The 26,651-nt window shown below is 48.6% G+C and overlaps 1 protein-coding gene across 1 annotated transcript in view; it reads left to right on the top strand.

The window, feature by feature from the left end:
• Positions 1–26,651, top strand: part of LOC138521880 (E3 ubiquitin-protein ligase TRIM39-like) — a 164,650-nt gene that overhangs the window by 53,502 nt on the left and 84,497 nt on the right. Inside the window, exons 5-7 of the mRNA XM_069635042.1 lie at positions 14,852–14,964; positions 17,591–17,611; positions 17,709–17,735. Coding sequence (XP_069491143.1) covers positions 14,852–14,964; positions 17,591–17,611; positions 17,709–17,735 — 161 coding nt within the window. The remainder of the gene's footprint in view (positions 1–14,851; positions 14,965–17,590; positions 17,612–17,708; positions 17,736–26,651) is intronic.

Raw genomic sequence — 26,651 nt, 5'->3', positions numbered from 1 at the left:
GCCAAGGGGGACCGTGGTGCCGACCCGTCCCCCAAGGAGAAGAAGTCCCGTCAGGACAAGGCACCGGCCCTGCCCGTGAAGGATCAGGCGCACCCTGCGAAGGCCCCGCCTTCCCTTGAGGTGGTGGTGGCTTCCCTCGTGAAGGCCGCGGAGGCAGACCCGCGGGGTACGCTGCCTAAGGTGAGAGTCTCCCTCCCTGCCAGGAGGGAAATGTCTTTCAAGCCCATCAAGAGGACCCCGGTGAAGCAGATGCCGGTTTTCTCCCCGCGACCGTCCACACTGGACGTGAAGAAAGGGGGGGTACGGAGGTACTCCAGGGCACGGATATCTCCTCCGAGGAGGAGCTCATCTGCCTTCAGACCATCCATGAGGGGGTTGGCGACGAAGGTAATGTCGAGGCCACGCCCTATGGCTAGGGCGCAGAGGAGGGCGACGGTGAGGGTGATGACTGCAAAGACACCGTCGAGGAGGACGACGAAGGGCAGCAGGATGACTAGGGTCATGGCTTTACCCCTGCCCCACAGCTTCCCCCCGCCTGACTCCCGAGGGGCCTCCTAGGGACCTGGTGCCTCAGCCGCCCCAGAGGGACCTCTCGTGGTCATTCTCTCTACCCTGCACACACTGGTTTCTGAGATCCAGAGGAGGATGCCCGTTACACCAGTGAACCCTCCCTCGGCCCCCTTGCCGGCCGACACGCTGGCTTCGGGGGAGCCACCGTCCAAGAAGAGGAAGAGGCACCCTCCTCCTCCTTGCCACCCTCCGTTCCCGTCTTCCCCCCAGAGGGAGGAGACGTACCTGGATATGGCTATCCAGCGATACAACGACTGGCACGGACGACGACGGGGGTTTGGGTGACCTCCCGTCGCCACCTCCCAGGTCTTCACCGCCGGACGAAATTGGCTCGTTCCACGTGATGATCTCCAGGGCTTCGGAGCTTTTCCAGCTCGCCCCAGAGGAGAAGAAGAGGGAAGGCTTCCCTTACCAACTTCGGGAGGCGAAGAGGAAGACCATAATTTCGGTACCTCTCATGGATGACATTTGGGACGAGGGCCTGGCCCTCATGAAGAACGTCCCCGGCGAAGTGGGACAACCTCGAGAAGAAGTAGAGGGTCCCGGACTCTGCCCCCAATTGCTTGCGGGCCCAGCACTCTCCGGACTCTGTGGTCTCGGCGGTGGCCAAGAAGAAGTCGTCCGGCGCTTTTCTTCAGCTGCACCCACTCCTCCGGACAATGAAGGGAAGAAGTTGGATGCAATGGGACGATGGGTTATCTACTCGGCGGCAACGACCATCAAGGCCGTCAATGCCCTCGCAAACGTAGCGCGCTACGACCGGGAGTTGTGCTTCAAAATAGCACCCCTGCTGGACTTCCTCCCCGATGCCAAGAGGTCAGAAGCAATCAAGATTTTGCAGGAGGGCGAGGTGGCGTCCGACCACGTCATTACGGTGGCCATGGACATTGCCGACGCGGGCTTCCGCCAGATGGGCAACAGCGTTTGCCTTCGTCGCCGGGGCTGGCTCAAGGCCACTAATTTTCGCCAGGAGGTCCAGACAAGGGTTTTGGACATGCCCTTTGACAGAGACAACCTTTTCCGGAAGGCTGTTGATGAGTCTCTGCAGGCCATCAAGGCGGACACGGAGACGGCACGCGCCCTAGGCACGTTGCAGCAGCAATGGCCATCCAAATCTCCCCATTCTTCGAAGGGTTACGGTGGGGGCTCCTCTTCTAGCGCCAACCCTCCCGTTCCTCAGCCCAGGAGTCTATCCAGGGCCGCTCCAAGGCTTTCGGTGGAGGGAGTCGCCGCTGCCAGGGTTCCCAAGGCGGCCCCAAAGCAGGACTGAACCGGCTGTGACATCAGGCCCCCACCCGTGCACCCCGGTGGGAGGCCGGCTGGCGAGCTTCGTCAGCATGTGGAAGTCAATCTCCACCGACCGATGGGTGCTGGATGCTGTCACCCATGGACACACCCTAGAATTCCAGTGAAAGTGTCCCCGAATACCAGCGGTGGCCCGGCAGGAAAACCACGTCCCGCAACTGCTGTTGGAGGTCCGGGCCATGCTACGAAAAGGGGCGATAGAGCTGGTTCCAAAGCGACTCCGGGGCTCTGGAGTTTACTCGCTGTACTTCCTCGTGCGCAAAAAGAACGGGGGCTAGAGGCCGATTCTTGACCTGCGATGTCAGTACATAAAGTCTCAGAAGTTCCGTATGGTCAGTCTTCAACACGTTCTCGGACAGCTAGAAGAGGGGGACTTTCTGTCGTCGTTGGATCTGGAGGATGCGTACTTCCACATCCCGATACACAAGGGTCACCGCAGGTTTCTGCGCTTCGCCGTTCAAGGGAAGCATTATCAGTTCAAGGCCCTTCCCTTCGGACTGAAGTCAGTGCCAAGGGTCTTCGCCAAGTGCCTGGCGCTGGTGGCGGCACATCTGCGGCTGCAGGGGATCCACGTCTACCCCTACCTGGACGACTGGCTCATCCGGGCTGGCTCGCGCGACACCGCCGTCAAACACACAGCGAGGACCGTCCTCCTGCTGACAGATCTGGGGTTCTCAGTGAATTATGCCAAGTCCTGCTTGACTCCATCTCAGGAGGCGCTGTTCCTGGGATCCCGTCTCAACACAGTATCATGCCTGGCGTCACCGTCGGAGGAGAGAGTGGCGGCCATCTTGGGCATGGTGCAACGGCTGCTCGCTATGACGGTCGCCACAGTGAGGACCATCAAGTCTCTGCTCGGCATGATGTCGTCATGCATTTACCTCATCCAGCCCTGCCGGCTGAAGTTGGGGCCGCTGCAGGAGTTCCTCGACGCCCGTTGGATTCAGGTGTTCAGAAGCTTCCAAGACAAGATCGCTCTCGACAAGGGTTTCCGTCGAGCGATAAGATGGTGGGGCATTCGCCCACACCTCACCGGAGGCGCAGATTTCCAGGTCCCATCGTATCCGGAGACAGTGATGACGGACGCCTCCCTGGAGGGATGAGGTTCCCACACCGGGAGTCTCCACGTCAGGGGCCTGTGGTTGCCGGAGGAGAAGTTGTTGCACATCAACGTACTGGAGCTGCAAGCAGTTTTTTGGGCCGTCAGATCGTTCCTGCCGTCCCTCAGGGGCAAGATGGTGCGGATCTTCACAGACAACACCACCACGATGTTTTACATCAGAAAACAGGGGGGCACCAGGTCTCCAGCGCTCTCCAAAGAAGCGCAGGACTTATGGCATTGGGCCGTCACTCAGGGGATGTTCCTCGTCCCGTTTCATCTGGCGGGGGTCAAGAACACAGTTGCCGACTCACTGAGCAGAGAACTCCGCTTGTGCCACGAGTGGGAGCTCCGGCAGGACCTAGTGGAGAACCTGTGCGGCAATCCGAACGCCAAATGCCAGAGATTTGCCACCAAGTTTCCCCAGGAGGGGAGCATAGGGGACACATTCTCATTCCCTTGGGAAGGCCTTTTTCTGTATGCGTTCCCCCCGTTGCCGTTTTTACTTCGAGTCATCAGTCTACTCAAACAGTGCCAGTGCCGGATGATTCTCGTCGCACCGGCGTGGCCGAGGCAGGTCTGGTACCTGGACCTTCTCGGCCTGTCAGCTGCACCGCCAGTCAAGCTGCCAGTGGTCGCGGATCTTCTCGCCTGAGAAGGAGGCGCCATGCTTCACCACGACCCAGGGTCTCTGAACCTGAAGGCCTGGCTCCTGCAGCGCTAGAATTCGGTGGCTATGATCTCCCGGCGGACTGCAAGGAAGTTCTCGCCAAGGCTAGGGCATCATCTACTTTGAAATGCTATGGACTGAAGTGGAAGAGATTCGCTATTTGGTGCCGTTCTAAGAAGAGCGACCCGCTGAGGGTCAAGGCCCCTCAGGTGCTTCCATACTTGCTGTTGTTGGCCAAGTCGGGGCTGGCCCACGCCTCCTTTAAGATTCTGTCATGATCTCTGCTTCCAAAAGGTCAGGGTTTTCCCAACTCCCTTGGAAGCAGATCCATAACCCAGGTTCCGAGGGCCAACCAGTCCCAATTGGGACCTTTTGGACCCAGTCCTGGCGCCAGTGGCACCAGGCTCATAAATGAGCCCAGTCCCAGCGCTGGAAGCGCCGGGCTCATAATGCTTGGGTGGACTTACCTGCAGCAGACCATGCTGCTTACTTGCCTGCCAGCTGAGCCTCTGATCCTCTTCTGTTTGGAACTACTTTTCCTGTTGGGTGGGGCAGGAGCCACTCCCTAGATTCAGAACACTGGAACTCTTCTGGAAAGCAGGAACTCTTTTCTTACCTAGGCGTGGCTGTGGAAGGAGACACCTAAGCACTACAGGAGGCTATTTAAACCACACCCGGTGGATGAATCTTGCTTTGCGTTATTCTGCATCCTCTGCAGCAGAACGCTCATCGTGTCTTCTGCATCGGATCCTGGGCCTAAGGAAAAAGGCTTACCATCCTGAATCCAGTCTTCAGCAACACCTATAAAGACAAGAAAGAACAGGTTAGCATTCCGGCATCTGAAAGACAAAGGCTTACATACTCTTCGTGCGCTCCGGAGGTCTTCACACTGCATTCCGGCATCTGAAAGACAAAAGCTTACCGACTCTTCGCACGCTCCGGAGGCCTTCGGCGCTGCATCCTGCATCTGAAAGACAAAACAAGGTGCGTTTAAAGACATTGGGGAACTTTAATACTCACGTGCCATTACTCCTTTCCACATCAACCCCAGTGGTTATTCCGGCACCCTGCAGCCGCTCCGAACTCGTACCTGCAAAATAAAAGACAGTTAGAGCGCATCGTGAAGCAGGCAACAAGCGCTTACTTACGTGCTTCCAGGCGCTTCTATTCATCATACGGACTCCATCTTCAACTCACTTCAGCCCGTCATCCGCCATCGCCGGAACCTGCAAAACAAGAGACATCATTGCTAAAGACTTTAAAGACAATAGAATTACTCGAAACTTACCGTTCGTGCAGTAAACGACGGACAGCAGTCCTCTGAAGTCAAGAGGCCTGCGCTACCGATCCAGTGAAGAAACTGGTTACAGCACCCTGCCCCGAGGCAGATGGAGAGCTCGGCATTCACTTACCTAAGGTGAGAGCGTTAACCTTTGGGGGTCTACAGGAGAGCAAAAAAGGGAAGAGATAGGGACACCCCAATAACCCCAGTTCATTAATCCCATATTTTCTGTCTGCAGACATCTTACTCTTGAAGTCAGGCATACAGTGCACAGAGGTCCAGCCCAAAGAGCCAACCGGGTGCTACACATCACCTTTGAAGATACGGTAGTCGCCCAGTCAAGACCGGCGCCTCTGCGAGAATCAGGTGAGCGTTACAGAACGCAAAGCCTACCGCAAAACTCTCGCCCAGGCGCTATGGAAACCTCAGATACTGACCACCTAGCCCGGTTACTTGGGGAACTAAGGGCAGAAGTGCATGCAGCTCGTCAGGAAACGAATGCTCTAAGAAGGGAACTAATTATTTCCAAGGAGAGAACAGACGGTCTTGTTAGACAATTGCTACAGTCACAAGCCGGACAAACCCCGTTACCCGCATCAGGGGCAAATCTTCCTTCAACATCCTCTATGAATCCAGTGCAGATCAACCTACCTGGGAATGTACCTCTGGCTCCGCCCGAACGATTTTCTGGTGACCCAAAGAGGTTTGCAGTATTTATCAATCAGTGCCGGTTGCACTTCTTATGCCGGCCAGCAGCCTTTCCAACTGATCAAGCTAAAGTAGCTTTTGTACTTTCGTACCTTAGTGGCAATGCGGCAGACTGGTCGATCCCTCTAGTTAATCAAGATGATCCGGTTCTCCATGATTTTCAAGCCTTTCAGCTTAGTATGGAAAAACTGTTCGCAAGACATTCACAGGGGCAGGCCTTGGACAATGAGCTTCTTTCGTTGCGACAGGGTAATCAAGACCTTTTGGCTTATATTGCTTCTTTCAATAGACTAATAGTGGAAACTCAATGGCCTGAGGACAAAAGGATTACGCTGTTTTACAGAGGTCTACGTGGAGAGCTCAAAGACGTTTTAGCCCAAGTAGTGAATCCCCCACAAGACTGTTCGGATTATATAGACTTGGTCGTTCAAATAGATCATAGACTGCAGAACAGGAAGGCCGACCGTTCCAAGTTTGATGCTCGAGTATTTTCCAAACCGCCAACTCCTTCCAAAGGAGTAGACTCCGGGGAACCCATGCAAATTGGGGGTCTGAAAGGTCCTCTAACACAAAAGGAGCGGGAAAGGAGAAAACAGTTGCAATTATGCCTATATTGCGGAAACTCAGGGCACTTTCTTCGAGACTGTCCGGTGAAACCTGCCAAGAAGGCAGTAGGAGCTGCAGTTACCAAAGTTACAAACTCTGAGCAGGGAAACGACCTCGCCCGACAAGAATAGAGGTCCTCTTGCCGAGCGTGAAAACCAGTTCCATGACCTCGCATTTCGTGATACCTATGGTCCTCATTAGCCCTGATAATCCGGATCGATTACATGCAATTGAAGCTTACGTCGACAGCGGTGCTATCGGCAATTATGTGGATCATGAAATGGTTTTGAGGATGAATCTAACTCTTTGTCCCAAGGCTGTAAAGGACGTCATTACTACAGTGGATGGTACGGAGATAGCCTCCGGGCCAGTAACGCATACCACTCAAGAGGTGACGCTAGTAAGTCAAGATGGACACCATGAGAAGATCGTGTTCGATGTGATCAAGGCCCCTCAGTTTCAGATTATTCTAGGAATACCTTGGTTAGAGAAACACAATCCTCTGATCGATTGGCGAGCAAGAACGGTCCAGTTTCCAGAATGTGTCTCTACTTGTCACCTTCCACCTGGTGTTGCATTGGCAGCAATTTCTCCAGAGACTCCCCAGTTACCTCCCGAATACCTTGAATACCAAGATGTTTTCCGGAAGGATCAGGCTAACACTCTACCTCCTCATAGGTCTTATGACTGTCAGATAGACCTGCTACCTGGATCTACTCCTCCTTGTAGTAGAATTTATGCTCTCACCGAGCCTGAGAACCTTCACCTTCGACAATACCTGGATCAATACCTGGCGAATGGGTTTATTCGTCCTTCCAAGTCCCCTGCTTCTTCAGCTTTGTTCTTCGTTCCAAAAAAGGAAGGAGACCTTAGAACTTGTATCGATTATCGCTCCCTGAACCAGATCACCGTTAAGAATAGATATCCGTTACCTTTGATCCCTGAACTCCTGGACCAAGTCAGAAAAGCATGCATATATACAAAGCTGGATCTTAGAGGAGCTTACCACTTGGTACGAGTAAAAGAGGGCGATGAATGGAAGACTGCCTTCCGCACCAAGTATGGGCTATTTGAATATCAGGTCATGCCCTTCGGACTTTGCAATGCCCCGGCCGCCTTTCAATATTTTATGAACGATGTCCTCAGAGAGCTCATAGATGTGTGTGTTGTTGTTTACATTGACGACATCCTCGTTTATTCTTCATTGGAATCTGAACATCGGAAACACGTGAAAATGGTCCTCGAAAGATTGCGTCAACACAAACTTTTCGCTAAGTTGGAAAAATGTGTTTTCAACGTGACTGAAGTTGAATTCTTGGGATTCATATTATCACCTGGCGGAGTACGTATGGATTCAAAGAAGGTCGATGCAGTTCTCAAATGGCCATCACCATCCTCCGTAAAAGGTGTGCAAAGCATGTTAGGCTTCGCTAACTTTTACCGCAGGTTTATCCCCGAATTCTCTCGAATAGTCCAGCCCATCACTGCCTTGTTAAAGAAAAACAAACGTTTTGAATGGTCTACCGAGGCGGAACAAGCTTTCCAGGATTTGAAGACTAAATTTATCTCTGCACCAATCTTAAAACACCCTCGCCCCGAACTCCCCTACATCGTGGAAACTGATGCTTCAAGCCTTGCCATGGGGGCAGTTCTATCACAAAAGGACCCGGTAACCAATCAGTTGCATCCCGTGGCATTTTGGTCCCGCAAATTCTCGCCTCCTGAAATCAATTACACGATTACTGACAAGGAACTTCTGGCTATCAAGTCTGCCTTTAAGGCTTGGCGGCATTATCTGCTGGGGGCCCGACACACCGTTACTGTGATTACGGATCACCGAAACCTGCAATATTTGAAAACCGCAAAAGCCCAATCCTCTAGACAACTCCGTTGGGCATTATTCTTTGCCGAGTTTGACTTCATAATTACCTATCGACCTGGTACAAAGAACGGTAAAGCTGATGCCCTTTCTCGGATGGGAGTGGAAGAACACTTGATCAACCCTAAACCTGTACCAATCATTCCCGAACAAAGAATTCTGGGTGTAATCGCCACAGAATCCATAGAGGAAGTTAAGGATAAAGCCAGGCAACTTGTAACTCCAGCAGACATACAGAATTGGCATCTGCAGGGAAAGGACTTTGCAGTAAAGGACAACTTATTGTATTTCCAAGAACGATTATACCTACCCAGCACAGATTTACAGAAAAAAGTAATCTCCTGTTATCACGATTCTTTAATGGAAGGTCATCCCGGTATGGCCAAGACCTCAGAAAAGATCAAGCGCTACTTCTGGTGGCCGTCTTGGAAAAAAGATATCAGAGACTTTATAATGTCTTGTGGAGTATGCGCCCAAAACAAGAGTCAAAAGGAAAGACCAGCAGGCCTCTTACGCCCTATTGACATCCCACCTCGCCCTTGGCATACGCTTTCTATGGACTTCATCACCGATCTACCTCCATGCTCCGGATACAATACGATTCTAGTAATCGTGGACTTATTCTCCAAGATGGCGCATTTCATTCCGCTCAAAGGCTTGCCAACAGCAGCAACTCTGGCCCGAGAATTCCTCGAAAACATCGTCCGACTACACGGTTTTCCTTCGGTTCTAATTTCGGATCGAGGTAGTCAATTTATTTCTCATTTTTGGCGAAGTTGCTGTCGGTCGGCTCAAATTGATGTGAGACTATCGACCAGTCACCACACTCAGACCGACGGACAAACCGAGAGGACCAATCAAACTCTGGAACAGTATTTACGCTGCATGCTGCAACAAACTGAAAAAACTTGGAAAGACATCCTTTGGATAGCCGAATATGCCTACAATAACTCTGTCCATTCGGGAACTGGGAAAACACCGTTTTTTCTTTTGTACGGCAGTCACCCTCGAACCTCGGAGTTGGATGCCCTCCAAGATCTTGAAACACCAGCAGTAGACTATCTGCATTCTACAATCACCCAAGCCTTTAAGGAAGCTGTTTCTCACCTTCAAAGGGCTAAAGAACAATACAAGAAAGGAGCAGATCAACATCGGAAGGAAGCCCCTCAATATCAAGTAGGGGACCAAGTCTGGTTATCCACCAAATATCTACCTCTAAAAGGGCCACGCACATTCAACCCAAGATACCTTGGTCCCTATTCCATCACTACCATAGTAAACCCAGTAGCGGTCAAGTTGGACTTGCCCCCTCACATGAAGATACATCCGGTCTTCCACGTCTCTCTATTAAAACCCGTGCAACCTCAAACCCGACTAACTAAATCTCCAAAACCCATCCTAGTTGATGGAGAACTCGAGTTTGAAGTCAAAAGCATTCTGGACTCCAAGATCTCCAAATCTAAACTATTTTACCTAATTGACTGGAAAGGCTACGGCCCCCAAGAGAGATCCTGGGAACCTGCTGAATATGTCCACGCTCCTCGCCTAATCAAAAGATTTCACCGAACATTTCCTGACAAGCCAAAACCCCCGGAGAAGCCCGGTTTGGGAGGGGCCTTGAGGGGGGGTACTGTCATGATCTCTGCTTCCAAAAGGTCAGGGTTTTCCCAACTCCCTTGGAAGCAGATCCATAACCCAGGTTCCGAGGGCCAACCAGTCCCAATTGGGACCTTTTGGACCCAGTCCTGGCGCCAGTGGCACCAGGCTCATAAATGTGCCCAGTCCCAGCGCTGGAAGCGCCGGGCTCATAATGCTTGGGTGGACTTACCTGCAGCAGACCATGCTGCTTACTTGCCTGCCAGCTGAGCCTCTGATCCTCTTCTGTTTGGAACTACTTTTCCTGTTAGGTGGGGCAGGAGCCACTCCCTAGATTCAGAACACTGGAACTCTTCTGGAAAGCAGGAACTCTTTTCTTACCTAGGCGTGGCTGTGGAAGGAGACATCTAAGCACTACAGGAGGCTATTTAAACCACACCCGGTGGATGAATCTTGCTTTGCGTTATTCTGCATCCTCTGCAGCAGAACGCTCATCGTGTCTTCTGCATCGGATCCTGGGCCTAAGGAAAAAGGCTTACCATCCTGAATCCAGTCTTCAGCAACACCTATAAAGACAAGAAAGAACAGGTTAGCATTCCGGCATCTGAAAGACAAAGGCTTACCTACTCTTCGTGCGCTCCGGAGGTCTTCACACTGCATTCCGGCATCTGAAAGACAAAAGCTTACCGACTCTTCGCACGCTCCGGAGGCCTTCGGCGCTGCATCCTGCATCTGAAAGACAAAACAAGGTGCGTTTAAAGACATTGGGGAACTTTAATACTCACGTGCCATTACTCCTTTCCACATCAACCCCAGTGGTTATTCCGGCACCCTGCAGCCGCTCCGAACTCGTACCTGCAAAATAAAAGACAGTTAGAGCGCATCGTGAAGCAGGCAACAAGCGCTTACTTACGTGCTTCCAGGCGCTTCTATTCATCATACGGACTCCATCTTCAACTCACTTCAGCCCGTCATCCGCCATCGCCGGAACCTGCAAAACAAGAGACATCATTGCTAAAGACTTTAAAGACAATAGAATTACTCGAAACTTACCGTTCGTGCAGTAAACGACGGACAGCAGTCCTCTGAAGTCAAGAGGCCTGCGCTACCGATCCAGTGAAGAAACTGGTTACAGCACCCTGCCCCGAGGCAGATGGAGAGCTCGGCATTCACTTACCTAAGGTGAGAGCGGTAACCTTTGAGGGTCTACAGGAGAGCAAAAAAGGGAAGAGATAGGGACACCCCAATAACCCCAGTTCATTAATCCCATATTTTCTGTCTGCAGACATCTTACTCTTGAAGTCAGGCATACAGTGCACAGAGGTCCAGCCCAAAGAGCCAACCGGGTGCTACACATCACCTTTGAAGATACGGTAGTCGCCCAGTCAAGACCGGCGCCTCTGCGAGAATCAGGTGAGCGTTACAGATTCATCTTGGGCCGGGCCATCTCCCGCTACACCAGATCCCCAGGACGGCCATCCTTGTGGTTGCATCGATTGGTCAAGGAATTCGTCAAGGGACTATTCCGCTCGTTCCCGCCGGTGAAGGCTCCTGCCCTGGCGTGGGAACTCAATGTGGTGCTGACTAGGCTCATGGGTCCTCAATTCGAGCCTCTGCATTCTGCACCACTCAAGTTTTTGCCGTGGAAAACGGCTTTTCTCGTGGCCATCACCTCTGCACGGCGAGTGGGGGAGATCCAGGCCCTATCCTGTAAACCACCTTACTTGACTTTCCACGAGACGAGGGTGGTGCTGCGGACGCACCCCTCCTTCATGCCCAAGGTGCTGTCGGACTTTCATCTAAACAAGCCCTTGGTGTTACCTGTGTTTTTTCCGACTCCTTTGTTGCCGGCTGAAAGGACTTTGCACTCGCTGGATGTGGCTAGAGCGCTGAAGTTCTACCTGGCCCGCACGAAGAGTTTCCGGAAGACTTCTCAGCTTTTTGTTAACTTTGGTCCTGTGAACCATGGGAAGGCTCTCTCCAAGGCTTCCATTTCCAGGTGGCTTTCCGGCTGTATCTCGCACTGTCACTGGTTGTCAAACCGACCGCTGCCTGGCTGTCCGAGAGCCCACTCTACCAGAGTGATCGCTGCTACAACAGCGTTCCTGTCTGGTGTGCCCCTGCTGGACATCTGCAGGGCTGCTACGTGGAGGTCGACACACACCATCACAAGATTCTACTGCATCGACAGGGATCCCAGGGAGGAGTCCAGAGTCGGCCAAGCAGTGCTGCACAACCTGTTGGCTTGAAGGTGAGCCTGGTGAGGAGGTAAGAGATGCTTATGTTGAGCCTTGCCACCTCCCGTGGTTGTGCATGTGTGTACTGCTATGTATTCTTTATTCATGAGTATGTGAATCCATGCCAGACCCCATGCTGGAGAAGGAACAAGTTGCTTACCTGTAACTGTTGTTCTCCAGTATGGATTCACATGCGAACCCTCCCGCCTACCCCTCTGCGGCTCTTCTCTTGGTCCTACTGCCACTTTACGTGCTGCCAAATCTGAAGATGGCTGCCAGGGGAGGGGCTTGGGTGGAGGGCAGTCATTGGCTGGGGGCAGTATGACCCAGAGCTCAGTGATTGGTTGTTAGGAGAAAGACCGTTCAGAAATGAAACTTAAACAGATTTTTTCCTTTACCAAGGATTCCCAGCCTGACGACGGAATATTTATGAGCGTGTGAATCCATGCCAGACCCATGCCCTGGAGAACAACAGTTACAGGTAAGTAACTTGTTCCTTTCTAGGAGAGGATTAGATGGTCCATTCACAATTTTTATGTGCATGATAGATCTCTTCTTCAGGACCAAAGATTTGAGTTAATCAATACCCCGAGCCTCAGTATAGCCATGGGGACACACTTAGGTAAACCCAGTAATTTCCTCCAAAATCTACCCTCAATCAGCTGGAGACACTTTAAATCAATATCTACCAGACTCTCCAGGCCGTAAATGACAGCCGGAACAAGACACTGTAGATACAATTGAATAGTAATTGAATGCTGTCCACTGTAATCCTTGTATGTTTTACTTATGTACCTGTAACCAAGAGACCTCACAGTCGCATGTAACCAACTTAAACCAAAACTCTGCTACACATTCATGTAACAGCGCCACGATGCCTCTGGGCTGCATGTGCGCTATACAAATGCAAATAAATAAATACAATTGTCTTATTCCAGCCAGCGAATATCCTGCCCTTCTTCTAGCAAACTGTGCAATAAGTGCAGTCAATTGTGCTGCCTTCCTAGCACGGCCTTCGATGCATATTTTAAAGCCCGCTCCAGCCTCAAATTCGACCCCCAGATATTTGTACTGCAAAGTATAGGCAATCTCAGTGTCCTGCACCAGCAGCCTGGGTCTGGCTATTCATTTGCCAGCAAATAACATAAACTGTGTTTTTCCCCTGTTAATAACAAGCCCGTTCTTATCCGGAAAGGCCCAGAGAGCGTTGGCTATGCGTTGGATGCGACTGAAAGTGTGATCCAGGAGCACCAGATCGTCTGCATAATCCAGTACCGTGCAATGCGTGTCATCTATTTTAGGGGGACAGCCTCTTGTCTGGGACAAAAACAGGGGAAGGTCTGAGACATAGAGATTATATAATAGAGGAGCCATCACACAACGCCGGGCTTAACCACACAGATTTGAATAACGGGCCTGGTCATAGCCCCACCACTATCCAGTCTCAGACACACCGTGTTGTTACTGTGTAGTAACTAGGTAATAGAGTATCCCCGATGGGCAGCCTAATAAATCTAATTTGCGCCAGAGCAAATCCCTCCTGACTGTATTGAAAGCTGCTTTAAAGTCGATAAAAAACAGCATATAAAGGGGGATTATTTGGGCCTTGTGCTTGCTTAACCAATGAATCCACACTGGTATCTATCCAAAATACTACCATGTTCTACCCACTTTTGTAATTCCTTAAGAAGGAATGAAGCAAAAAGCTTCCCAGTAGAGTCCAACATAGATAGCAGTCGGTAGTTAACAGGGTCCAGGGGAGAGACTTTTTTTAGTATTGGAACAAGAATTGCAGTTTGCCATGAGATCGGAATTGTGCCTTCAGCGAGGACCTTATCAAATAATATTTCAAGTAGGGAGGACCAAAAATGGGGATTATGCCATCAAGCCATTGGGTCCAGGAGCCCGAGAAGATTTTAAACGCTTAATTTTCATATATATGTCCTCCTCGATAATCTTAAATACCAAACCAGACGGTTTAAACTCTATCTGAGAAGGCAATGGCCTCGGGGGAAGGAATTACGCTGAGCCAGGAACACCACCCACTCATGCTCATTAATGGGGTTAATCATAGATTGTTTAATGCATCCCTTTGCTTCACCCAAGATGGCCCAAATGCTACGTGAGTCACCATTACACAAAATAGTCGCTATTTCTTGCCAGGCCGGCAGAATGTAGAGAGTCCGATCCTACCCTGCCCTCCCCGGGGGTCTCTCATTCAAAATGTATCCGAATGTAGAGATTCCCGAGCGCACCCTGTCCTCCCCGGGGGTCTCTCATTCAAAATGTATCTGAATATAGAGATTCCCGAGCCCACCCTCTCCTCCCTGGGGGTCTCTCATTCAAAATGTATCAGAATGTCGAGATTCCTGAGCCCACCTTCTCCTCCCCGGGGATCTCTCATTTAGAATGTAGAAATTCCCGAGCCCACCCTCTCCTCCCCAGTGGTCTCTCATACCAAAATGTATCAGAATGTCGAGATTCCTAAGCCCACCCTCTCCTCTCCAGAGGTCTCTCATTCAGAGTGTAGATATACCCCAGCCCACCCTCTCCTCCTCGGGGGTCTCTCATTCAGAATGTAGAGATTCCCCAGACCACACTCTGCTCTCCGGGGGTCTCTCATTCAGAATGTGCCTCCCAGTAGTGGCTCCTTTGCCCTTCCTCACTCCCCTGCCGGTCTCTTGTTTCTCATTTATCACACGTGTGGTGCTGTCTACCCCTCTGTTTTATGGGGGATGTGCCTCCCCTCCCTTCCGCGCCTGTTGATTCAGAGCCTTCCTTTCCCATCTTTAGGGATGGCGTCTCTTCCCCCCCCCCTTATCTCAGCGTTTAGACCCCCTTACTCTCACTTGTCACTGGAGGCTGAGGGTTATATACAGCATCTTTCTATAATTCTCAGGTGCAGTGAAGTGAAGGCTCTGAAGCCCCAGGAAGATGCCGCTGGAATGGAGACGATGCTGCAGAGCACCACGCGACATGCCCACCTGCAGGAAAAGCTCACGGAATTAAAAGGTAGATATGAGTCCAGGCCCACCCAAGAGGTGATGTTGATCGGGAAGGCTTTTCCAACCATCTCAACGCACTTATTTAATTGAAATGCATGTAAATATGCACAGCTAAATGAAAAACAAATATGTCGGTATTCTTGTACTTGTATAGCGCACAGGTAGATAGCAAGCAATGGGGAGCGTCACAATGGTTGAGTCCAGGTGCCAAGAGCTGCATACCCTGAATGCTATTACTTGGTGCACTGAGTTTTTAGAGAAATTCCTTATATAGCAAGGTCTTCTGTTTTTTCGTAAACTGCAGGCATAATGGTGCTGCGCGGTTAGGATCGTGTGCCACAGTGCTGGCGCATAATGGGAGATCTTTCTCTTCCTGTCCATTTGCTTTTGGGCATTTATTTATTTCCAGTCTTGCCAGGGTGTGGCATCTGGAATTGCTCTGGCTTCCTAATTTGACCAGTTCCTTTGCTAGGCACATGTGTGGCTGGGTTACCACAGCCTTGTATGTAATAAAGGCTATTTTAAAGATTATTTGGGCTGTTAGAAAGGTTGGGGGAATGCAGTCAAACTGTTTGATGCCGATGATTCGTGTGGTGCGAGGGTTGAGGGGGGAGGTCAGAGAGGAGTAGGTTTCCACTTCCAGGTGGCCTAGAACTGAGGACTACTGCAACCCTGAATCCCGAGGCTGGCTAGAAAGATTTGATTGTGTGCAGTCCTGCTAGTAGCTACCAAGCCGTCTGGGCATTTTTGTCACTTGGCGATAGCTTCGGCATTAACTCTTCGAGGTCCATGTTAGCTAGCCATGATTGAATGAGTGTTTGATTGGATGAACCATGATTGGATGAGTGTTTGATTGGATGAGTATTTGATTGGTGGGGTTCCCGACAAGCAAAAACCATGTTTTTTGTGGAGTCGATTATAAGAAATGAACCGGTCATCCATGACTGGATGAAAAAACTAAATGCATATACATTTCAGTGATAATGCACTCGTTGACTTGTACATAAAACTCATTACATAAAACTCATCAAATCTACCAAAATATGTAGTGGTGTGAAAAAAGATGAATTGGAAAATTAAATTATAAATATTCAATTTAGTTAGTCAAAATAACTCCTAAAAAAGGATAAATGGAAGGACTGGCACAAATCATTAAAGAAGGGGAGCGGGAGAAGTTAGAAGGGGACAATAAAAGGCTAACCAGTCTTTTACCATTTTACTTTAGAGAAGGGAGGAATACAACTTTAAAATAAATTATAATGCAGAAAAAATAAACCAAACGGTTGTTGATATTAAAAGGAGACATGCCAAAAGACTTCTTTCATTAAAAAAATGTGTTGCAAAAATAAAGAGATTTTATTTCGGTCAGAAGTATTGTGGTGAAAAGACAGATCCGGTAGAATATGTGTGGCTTGGACCCTTCCCTTCCTGCAGTGGAAACTGAGCGGTTCTGCAGTCGTGGCTGCAAGGGCTGTTGTCGCCCTATACCATGTGTTGGAGGTCGTAATGACGGATGTACATATGTTGATAGTGTACGGTTAGTAGTTTTGCTTCCCTGTGATTTTCATTGATAAGAGTTGGTTCAAGGCCTAATAAATAGTAGTGCATTTGTATACATTCTGTGCTTAATTGAACCCATCACCACCCACACTCTCCCAAGTCTAAGCCTTACTGCCCAGTCGCACTACCTTGATAGAGTTTGGCTAGACAATAGTGTCGTCCGGTTCACCAGAATAGGGTGGCCTCTGAGAATCTTTCCATAGGGCTGATTCTGAATATCGTATCTTTATCACCTCAGTAGACCATGTTTCCTGGTTATAGTAGAGTAGAGAGAACCCCAAAAGGCCAATAAAGACATGAATGATATCCTAAGAGCGGTGCATCAGGGACCCCTTGGCCTCTGAATAGTTTGAATACAGGTCTGACCGTACTCGCGACACAACAGTCTGGCCAACATTGTCTCGGGCATATCGACTTCCCAGACTTCTGGATTTGGACCGGCTCAGATAATAATTTAGCCTCACGGTCGGCTTGAGCCTGAAACTTGGCAACGCCTTTAGATCTTGTGGTGTTGGGGTAATAGGGTATGTTTGTTCCAATGCATGAAGTTACTCTCCCAATGCAGTCAATTGCAATCGTTCGGATTTGAGAGATGCACAGGTAGGGGGTAATGCAATACCTCGGGGGTCACTTTTAAATCCCCCCAAAGTATTGCTTGCAAGGACACTGAGCCAGTATTGGGTTCAAAATAGGAGATCCTTTTTATCAGATTTAGTGGCATGATATGCCTGATCCAATAAAGAGGCTACATTATCTGTGATCTTAATGCCCTTTTCCCTGGTCCTTTACTGTGTGCTGAGAATGTTAAGCTCTGAGAAAGTGAGATCTGTGGGTGTGTGACCTCCCCTATGGGGTGCCAGGGAGGAAAAGCCAAAACATGACAATGGACACCCAAGGTGGTGGGGGTGCAGTGGTGGTAGCTGGAGGGGAGGCATTAGGGAAGGGCAGGGAGTGGGGGTGCAGTGGTGGGAGCTGGAGGGGAGGCCTTGGGGGAAGGGCAGGGAGTGCTGGGTTATGTTTTACAGTAGAAAAGTTTGGGATCTAATACATCACTTGTTTTTCTTTTACTACAGAAACATTTCCTGCAGAAATGGGTACGTTTAATTAATGGTAATAAATATATTTGACATATTTCAATGCCTCGCTGGTTTGTCTGATTTCACAAACCCTAAATTTTCTTCTTACTTTCAGATTGGAGATACGTGAAATCCTGTGAACGTGAGTACTTGTGATTTACAAATCCCAAACTCTAACCCTCCATGAGGCCTCCTGGATCTCAGGAGTCACTGTTAGGCGAGGCAGCCACAGTCCCCTGCAGTGACACTCGGTCATAGGAAAGGAAACAGTAATACGAGATCCCCCCCAAATCCTCCCACCTGCATTCTGAGGGTGATAGGAAGCGTGGAGGAGAGATGTCGGGCAGCAGACATGAAAAAACATGTAAAATATGTGCAGATGGAGCGCTGCAGGGTTACCGTGTGCAGAGCACCTCTGGTCAAAATGCAAAAAGAAAAGACATATTTCTACAGTACAGAAAGTGTCGGCAGCACTTTCTGTAACGCAGAAAATGTGGCGCTGGCAGCTTGAAAAGAAAACTTATTTCAGACAGTCCTAGAATTTTTTTACGAAAAAGCTAACACTTTGTTAGGAATGCTGCCTCTTTTCATTACTAACAACACCTCCAGGGTGCCGTTAATTAACGCCTCTTTAGGCTGGTGCAGAAAGGGTGCTCTAAACTTCAGAATACAGTCCTTGCCAGCCCCTTGCACGTGAGGTGGTTGGCAAGGCTAGGCTGTAAATCACGGCTTTGCAGGAGTGGCAGACTTGATATATTGCCGCCACTCTCGGATTACATCAGAATCCATTTCTTCATGGAAACATGTGTCATTCAACTGAGACACGACACTTTTCCATTTTAACATGCATCTCTGAATCAGGCCTAGAGTGACAGCACTTTTCCATTTTAACATGCACCTCTGAATCAGGCCCACGTCTGCAATGCAACTCGCAGGAAAGCGATGCTGCGGTTGATTATGGCCTCTGCACTGCAAGTGGCTTGTGAATATAATTCAAGATCGCTTATCAAGCAAACGGCCTTGATATTACCTGGATTCCAACTCGCCCTTGGTTTATAGTAATGTTGCTGATAGGGTCACTATCATGAACCGGCTCAGTGTAATGTATGTAGGAGAGTAGGGGAAAGTGGTCCCTTTCTGTTCTTGTTAAGATCTTCATATTTGGGTACATGTTGATGTTTACAAAGACCTACTCGATAGTCGATGCACTATTATCAGTTACTCTGGTATATTACTCCGGCGAAACGCCTGGCCAAAGACCGTTTAGCATGATAAAGCCTCGGGAGTAAATCATAAATGTTGATGATTAATAGAGAAGTTGTATTGCCACACTTCGGGGCCCAATTAATAATAGCAGCAAGCACTTAGTCGCCTGAAGTGCTGATCTTGGTGATTTGGTAAGTGTTATCAACACTAATGATCAGTCCTCCTTTTGGTCACCCTTGAGTCCCCTTGTGGCCATAGTTTGAATGGAATGGCGGCCGCCGATTTCCAAGTTATCCTGGAGCCAGGTTTCCTGTAATGCCACTACACAGAAATTGGGGATGTTCTCTAATAAACCATCATGTTCAGTGAAGTGGGAGAAGCCTCGGGTGTTCCAGGAGAAAATGGTAAAAGACAGGCTAGGATCTGCGTGGATTTTGTGGTTGTAGAATTGAAGATAACCACTGTCAGCTGGTAGCAGCCAACCCTTCTTTCTCTTCTAAGGGAGAGTGAACACCAACATGTCTTAACCCAAGAGCATCAATGGCGACAGAAATAGCGTTGGCTTGTGAGCTGGGAGATAGTTTTGATTTAGGGGTCTAGTTGAAAGCAAAGGAACAGGTCTACTAGATTTCAGTACCCCCCTATCTAGATTCAGCCCAAACTTTCTAGATGGAGCTTTAACAATAGAACAGTTTTAACCTAATTTTCCCAAATAGCATAATGTGACGTTACACAATCTAGTCCAGCGGGATTGTGAAAATAAACTATTGCGCTAGCATAGTACGTCTTCTATGAGGTCAACAATCACGATGTCCTCCATTTGTAGACACCGCAGAGGAATGATGTCATGGACTAAATGGAAGATGGTTGTTCGATTTGGATAATAGTCCCGACTAACATAAAAACGTCTCTTTACTTTGAGGGCCAAGCAGTCAGCATCCGAATTAGAATTAGGTTGGTAGAGGCCCCTCTTCCCATTTACTGATTTAACGACGCCATTTTCCTCATGGACGGATATTAGGTGGAGCCGTTTAGGTTGCGTGTCTGAAGCAATGGCGTTAGATGTTATCCCATGATTGTCCTCTTGAAAAGGGTTTTCCAAATCTTGCAGAGTGGGGGAATCTTCTGGTAATGGTTGGCACTTAATAGTTTCTGTAATCTGTATAAATGAACCAGTGCTTTTAGGGTGAACAGGAGTTCCTGCCGATGTTGTCTTTATTTCTGGAGACACCTCTAGTAGAAAGAGTATTGGACTCAGCAGCTGGAAGCCTTTTGATGTAGTTTTGTTTTTTAGTAGGATGTTAGGCGGAGACTTTGGTCTTATTTCCTTCTAATGGTAGAGTGTCATATGAGCCCTGATCACTGATCACAAGGGTAGTAACTATTCAGCTGGAATTAATCAAGCCAGGCTTGTTGCTCAGGCTGGATTGCAGCTAAAATCATCCTATTTAGTATGAGCCTTTTTCTTGTGCGCCTTCTTTTTGCTCTTTTTACCCTTATTTTATTTGTTAGCAGGTTCATTAGTGATTGATCACTCCTTTGACTCGTTGTCGATGATCACACAGTTATCCAAGCTTAAGGACCGAGCGTAGTCGCCTCCCACATTAAACAATTGCAGGAGTCCTTGACAATGAGCTCCTGTGGAATCCGCCGGCATTTACCAGGTGTAAATAGCAGGCGAAGTCCATAGGAATCCATTGGTTTAATGCCAGCATGGAATTTGTGCTGGTGTTAGACCATGTGCTGTTTTGGGGTGGAGCAAGGATATATGATGGACAGTGTTATTTTGTTCAGTTCCCCAGTCTCCTGAAAACAAAAAGAAAATCCCACATATTGGAAAAAAGAAAGGATTTCATGTGTAATGCCTGTCTTTACACTTTTTCTCATCCAGGGTTTTGCAAAATGACCCGCTGTCTTTCTTCCTTACTCTCTCTCTCTTTCATTCTCTTTATCATCCCTCTTTCCAACTTTTCCCTTGCTGCTTTTTCTTGATGTCCATATTCTCCCATCACTCGCTCTCATTTATCTGTTTCTCATCTATGCTTGTTTCTCCCGGTCTCTCTGTCTCTCATCTCTACTTGTTTCTACTGGTCTCTCATCTCTGCTTGTTTCTCCCAGTCCCTCTGTCTCTCATCCCTACTTGTTTCTCCCTGTCTCTCATCTCTGCTTGTTTCTCCTGGTCTCTCTGCCTCTTATCTCTGCTTGTTTCTCCCTGTCTCTCATCTCTACTTGTTTCTCCCTGGCTCTCATCTCTGCTTGTTTCTCCTGGTCTAACTGTCTCTCATATCTGCTTGTTTCTCCCGGTCTCCCTGTCTCATCTCTGCTTGTTTCTCCCGGTCTCTCATCTGCTTGTTCCTCTCAGTCTCTCTGTCTCTCATTTCTACTTTTTTCTCATCTCTGCTTGTTTCTTCCGGTCTCTCTGTCTGTCATCTCTGCTTGTTTCTCCCGGTCTCTCACCTCTGCTTGTTTCTCCTGGTCTCTCTGTCTCTTATATCTGCTTATTTCTCCCTGTCTCCCATCTCTGCTTGTTTCTCCTGGTCTCTCTGTCTCTTATCTCCGCTTGTTTCTCTCGGTCTCTCATCTCTTCTTGTTTCTCTGTCTCTCATCTCTACTTGTTTCTCCCTGTCTCTCATCTCTGCCTGTCTCTCCTGGTCTCTCTGTCTCTTATCTCTGCTTGTTTCTCCCGGTCTCCATGTCTCTCATCTCTGCTTGTTTCTCCTGGTCTCTCTGTCTCTTATCTCCGCTTGTTTCTCCCTGTCTCTCATCTCTTCTTGTTTCTCTCTGTCTCTCATCTCTACTTGTTTCTCCCTGTCTCTCATCTCTGCCTGTTTCTCCCGCCCCCCTGTCGCTCATCTCTACTTGTTTCTCCCGGTCTGTCTCTCATCTCTGCTTGTTTCTCCTGGTCTGTCTCTCATCTCTGCTTGTTTCTCCCGGTCTCTCTGTCTCTCATCTCTACTTGTTTTTCATCTCTGCTTGTTTCTCCCGGTCTCTCTCTCTCATCTCTACTTGTTTTTCCCTGTCTCTCATCTCTGCTTGCTTATCCCGGTATCTCAGTCTCTCACCTCTGCTTGTTTCTCCCGGTCTTTCTGTCTCTCATCTCTGCTTGTTTCTCCCGGTCTCTCTGTTGCTCATCTCTGCTTGTTTCTCCCATCCTCTCTGTCTCTCATCTCTACTTGTTTCTCCCTGTCTCTCATCTTTATTTATTTATTTTATTTCTAGAGTGCTGGAACAAGAGCCCTGAGGCATAGGAGCGCTAAGACTAACATATGACACAAAACATAAATAGCAGGGAGTCAAAGAGGGCCAGAGGGGGGTAAGCCAGGCAAAGGTTCAATCTTCATTCAAAAGGAATGTTTTTAGGTTTCGTTTGAAACTTGGTAAGCTAGAACATAGCCTCCGGTCGAGCGGAAGGGTGTTCCATAGGGACGGGGACGAGAATGGAAAACATCTGTTTGAGATGTAAAGCGTACAAAACATGACTCTCTTTGCTATAAGAAGCCAGTGTAACGCTCTACTAGCTGGTGACACATGATCCGTTTCTTGCAGACTTACTACAACCCTCATTGCGTTGTTCTGAACAACTTGCAGACTGTTTAGCTCCCCTTTACCAACGCCCAGTAAGGTACTGGCACACTAGTCAAGGCGCTCCCGATGATAGCCCTGGCTAAAGTGGCACAGCTGGTTACATCCAATTACGGTCTGATTTGTGCCAGTAATTTGATGTATTATGTCACGTTTGACACCAGGCAGCTGATATATGCCCTCATTGAGAGTTCTTGGTTAATGGTAACACCCAAGGTTTTCACTTTCTGAAGGGTAGGTAGAAGACAGTCTGCGATTTGGAAGGAAGAGTAGGCTTGATCAAGATGGCGAAGCTTAGGGCCAGTGCCCAAGATTATGATCTCTGTTTTCGAGTTGTTCAGGGCTAGGCCATTAAGCAACATCCAGAGGTGAATTTGGTTGTATGTTGCATTGATGATCTCAGTGTGAGGTGATCACCTGAAAGTGGAAAGAGACACTGAGTACCCTCAGCATAGTTAGCGTAACAGATACCATCTTTTTCAAGTTGATCAAAAAGTGTGAGCATGAATAGATTGAAGAGAGTGGGAGATGGGCACGCGCCCTGTGGCACTCCGCATTCCAGGGCCAGTCCCTCTGACAGCATCCTCATGGAAAACCTTAGCAGTCCTGTCTGACAGAAACCATAGGGCCCAGTTGACTGCTTCCTTGGAGAAAAAGGCCCGCTCTAGCAGTCTGCTGACTAAGATGGAATGATCTACCAGGTCAAACGCAGCTGCCAGATCGAGCAGCATCAGCAGAGATGTCTTGCCATTTTCATAGAATTGAAGAATGTTAGATTTAAGGTCCAACAAGGTGGACCCAGTGCTATGGGCACTCCGGAAGCCTGATTGTTTATGGCCTAGTATGCCACGTGCACTCAGAAATGCCAGAATCTGTCCATGTGCTATTTTGTCCAGTACCTTCAAAAGGAAGGGGGAGTTAGTAATCGGGCGATAATTGCCCGCTATAGATGGTTCCAGTGTAGGCTTCTTCAAGAGAGGAGTGATCCATGCTTGCTTGGCGTCTCGTGGTACTGACATATCTTTAAATGATGCGTTTACACATTTAGTGATCAGAGGGGCAAGCAACTGGGCACAAGCTTTCACCATTTTAGCCGGACAGATGTCTCCTCTACACCTGGTGGGTTTTGCCTTCTTAATATACCCAGGACCTCCTCTTCGGTCACTTCTACAAAGGTTAAAGGATTGATCTTGGGTGATTGGTGGTGAACATGAGCGGAAACAGATGATGGATTCAATTGAGCAAGCTTGGTTTCAATGTTCTCTTTAATCATTAGGATCCTGCTAGCCATAGCCTTTTCAATTTGGGTACACCAGTCTGAGTTTTTCACGACTGTAACATTGATGGGTCAGGGGTCTTCCACTTCTTTTAGAATCCTAAAAAGTGCTCTTGTGTCTGACGCGGCGGTCTTAATTCTTTTCTCATAGGAGCATTTGTTTGCGGTGCAGACAGCATCTTTGTGCTCTTTAGCTGCACAGCTATAGTCGGATTTGTCAACAGCAGATTGTGTTTTCTGCCATTTCCGCAGTTTCTTGTGTTTCTTAATTTTCAGATTTTGTATTTCTGATGAATACCAGATTTTTGAAGGAATAGACCTTTCTGGTCTTAGTTTTTGAGGGGCTAAACTATCAACAACTTCAGTCATCATTTTATTATATATTCCTGGCAGATCAGCTGCAGACTTGTACTGAGTGAGATTGGCTAAGTAGGGAGCAAAGAGCAGAGCTAGTGCCGCTGGAGTACGTTTTCGTAGGTTACGACATGAGTCTTTCCTCCACGGCTGTTTAACTTTCTTAATAGTGGAGATTAATTATATTTTAAATTTTACAAATCTTTGCTTGTTTCTCACGGTCTCTCATCTCTGCTTGTTTCTCACGGCCTCGCTGTCTCTCATCTCTACTTGTTTCTCCCTGTCTTTCATCTCAGCTTGCCAGTTTAGGGAGTCAGTTTCCAGTGGATGTTGGCACAAGACAGCTGAAATCTCGCATCCCATGGGGCCAGTTCGAGTTCAAGGTAAATCGGCTCTACAGGAGCACACGCAGGAAGGCGAAAGAGTTTCTTTAAAAGCTTACTCTCCAATCTGCTTAGCGACGCAATGTTCCCAAAAGCCCAAACCTCTGCGCCATACAGGAGTATGGGTAGGATCCTGGCCACATACAATTGTGCCAGTATCCCGAGGGAATATCCCCCTCCACCCCTGGCCATCTTGAACAATCCCCCTAGGGCCTGGGCGCATTTCCCCTCAAGTATCTCAAGATGGAATGCCCTGATTAACCTCCTGTCGAGCACAACTCCAAGATATTTATATTCGTCGAATACCTCTAGTTTTTTTTCTTCAAGGTACCATTCAAAACGCTGGGCTTTTAGGATTTTAGGATTTTAGATTTATTAGGATTAATAGACAAGGAGTTCAGGTCAGAATATTCCTTAAGTTTAGATAAAGCAGCCTGCAGCCCTACAGGAGTAAGGTTGAGCAGGACAATATCACCCGTATAACCCATCCATTGTAGTGAAAGATTCCCCAATTTAGGTGGTATAGATGTAGGGTCATGCAGCGCCGATCCCATGTCGGCCTTGTAGAGATTGTAGAGCAGGGGTCCTAGTATGCATCCTTGTTTTAAAACATGGTAGGTTGAAATCCAAGGCGATGTCCTACCTGCTTTGTCCAGGCGTACTCTGACTCTAGTCCCATAGTGAAGTGCGACTATAATAGAGTGGAGACCTGCTGGAATATTCCAACTCGCCAGCTTATTCCAAAGCCTATGCCTATCAACAGAGTCGAAGGCAGCGCTGTAGTCTATAAATGCCACATACACTGTTCTCCGACGAATACTCCAGGGTTGTTCGATTACCGTTAACAGTGCAAGGCAATTGGTGGATGTTCTCAGGCCCTTTTGAAATCCAGTTTGGTGGAACGGTATTAGGTTCAAGCTGTCTAACCAATTCCACAATTCCTCCAATAAAGAGACAAGTGAAGTTTTTTAATGGGGTGTCTAGCATGGCCAACAGCCGGTAATTGCTCGGATCAATCCTATTGCCCTTCTTCCAAATAGGCACAATAGTACTGTCCCGCCAGGATCGCGGAATCAATTGCGCTTCTGTGATTCAGCAAAATAACGAGTGAAGGGCATTAGCCCAATGGGTAGCATCGGCTTTAATCAGAGTGCTACAAATACCATCCGGCCCGGGTGCTCTGGAGGTTTTACTTCTCCCGATTAGGCTGAGAACATCAGCCTGACCCTTGGAGTAAGTCCACTTATTCTCAGATAAATTGTGAGGGTGTCCATCGTCGCACCACTCCCAACTATATCCACTGTGGCAACTCTCCCCAAGGTGTTGCCAATGAAATCAACCCAAGCTGTTTCCGAAACGCTGACAAAATCACCTGTCACGTGGGAATCACCCTCAACGATCTTCCAAAACTGGCGAGTGTCATTAGATATAGCACAATCCACCAATGAACGCCAGCAAAGGCATTCCAGTTCATATCTACGGCGCCTCAACCATTTACAATATTGGCCTCTTTGACCCGTGAAGCATGTTCTGTAGCAGTCTTTCCTTACGAGCTAGTTCTCTAAGGAGAACAGAGTTCCTTTCTCCTCATGGTGGTTTGCTTATCAAACGAGTGTTTGTGGGACCCAGCAGTAGACACACGAGCCTTAGAGTTCCTCTCAATGAGGAAATTAGTAATAACCGACTGGATCAGGACAGCAAAATCCATAACGGCATTAATGGCGCAGGTCTTAGAGCATTCGAGGGGAGTTACTTCGCAATCCTTTTTGTATCCAAGCAGAGCCGACCGCATAGGGGCCAGGATCGAAGAAAGATTTTGTGTGTTCCATGAGACACGATTCAAGGCGGCATTGACTCTAAGCTCCTTGTCGGCTGACATAGTCTGAGGTGCTTCATGTCAGTTCAGACTCACTAGAAGCAGAAAGTGATCGCTCTCCAATCTGAAGATCACACTCATGTCAAGTATCAATGAGCAGGAATTCGCAACAAAGATGTAATCCGTATATGGAGTCACGTGACTATTCAGGAACGTCTCGTGATTATCGGCCATGTTGGGTGTATTCATGAATGTTGCACCGCATAGTCGCCGGTGCTGCCACCATGACCAGCGGCGGAAAAGTGTAACACCCCCCTCCAATAAATGGTGATGTCCGTGTGTGTTCCAACTGAGCAGACTCGCCATGTGGTCAGGGACATGTGCTAAGGGCCTAGCCCCCCGTGTAGAGCCACCAATTTTGCCAGCCAAGTCCAATGAGAT

This window comes from Ambystoma mexicanum, chromosome 13 (assembly GCF_040938575.1).
Source record: "Ambystoma mexicanum isolate Mex_15411 chromosome 13, UKY_AmexF1_1, whole genome shotgun sequence".
NCBI lineage: Eukaryota > Metazoa > Chordata > Amphibia > Caudata > Ambystomatidae > Ambystoma > Ambystoma mexicanum.
The sequence above is the reverse complement of the archived record's forward strand: the minus strand, read 5'-3'. Positions and strand labels throughout refer to the sequence as shown.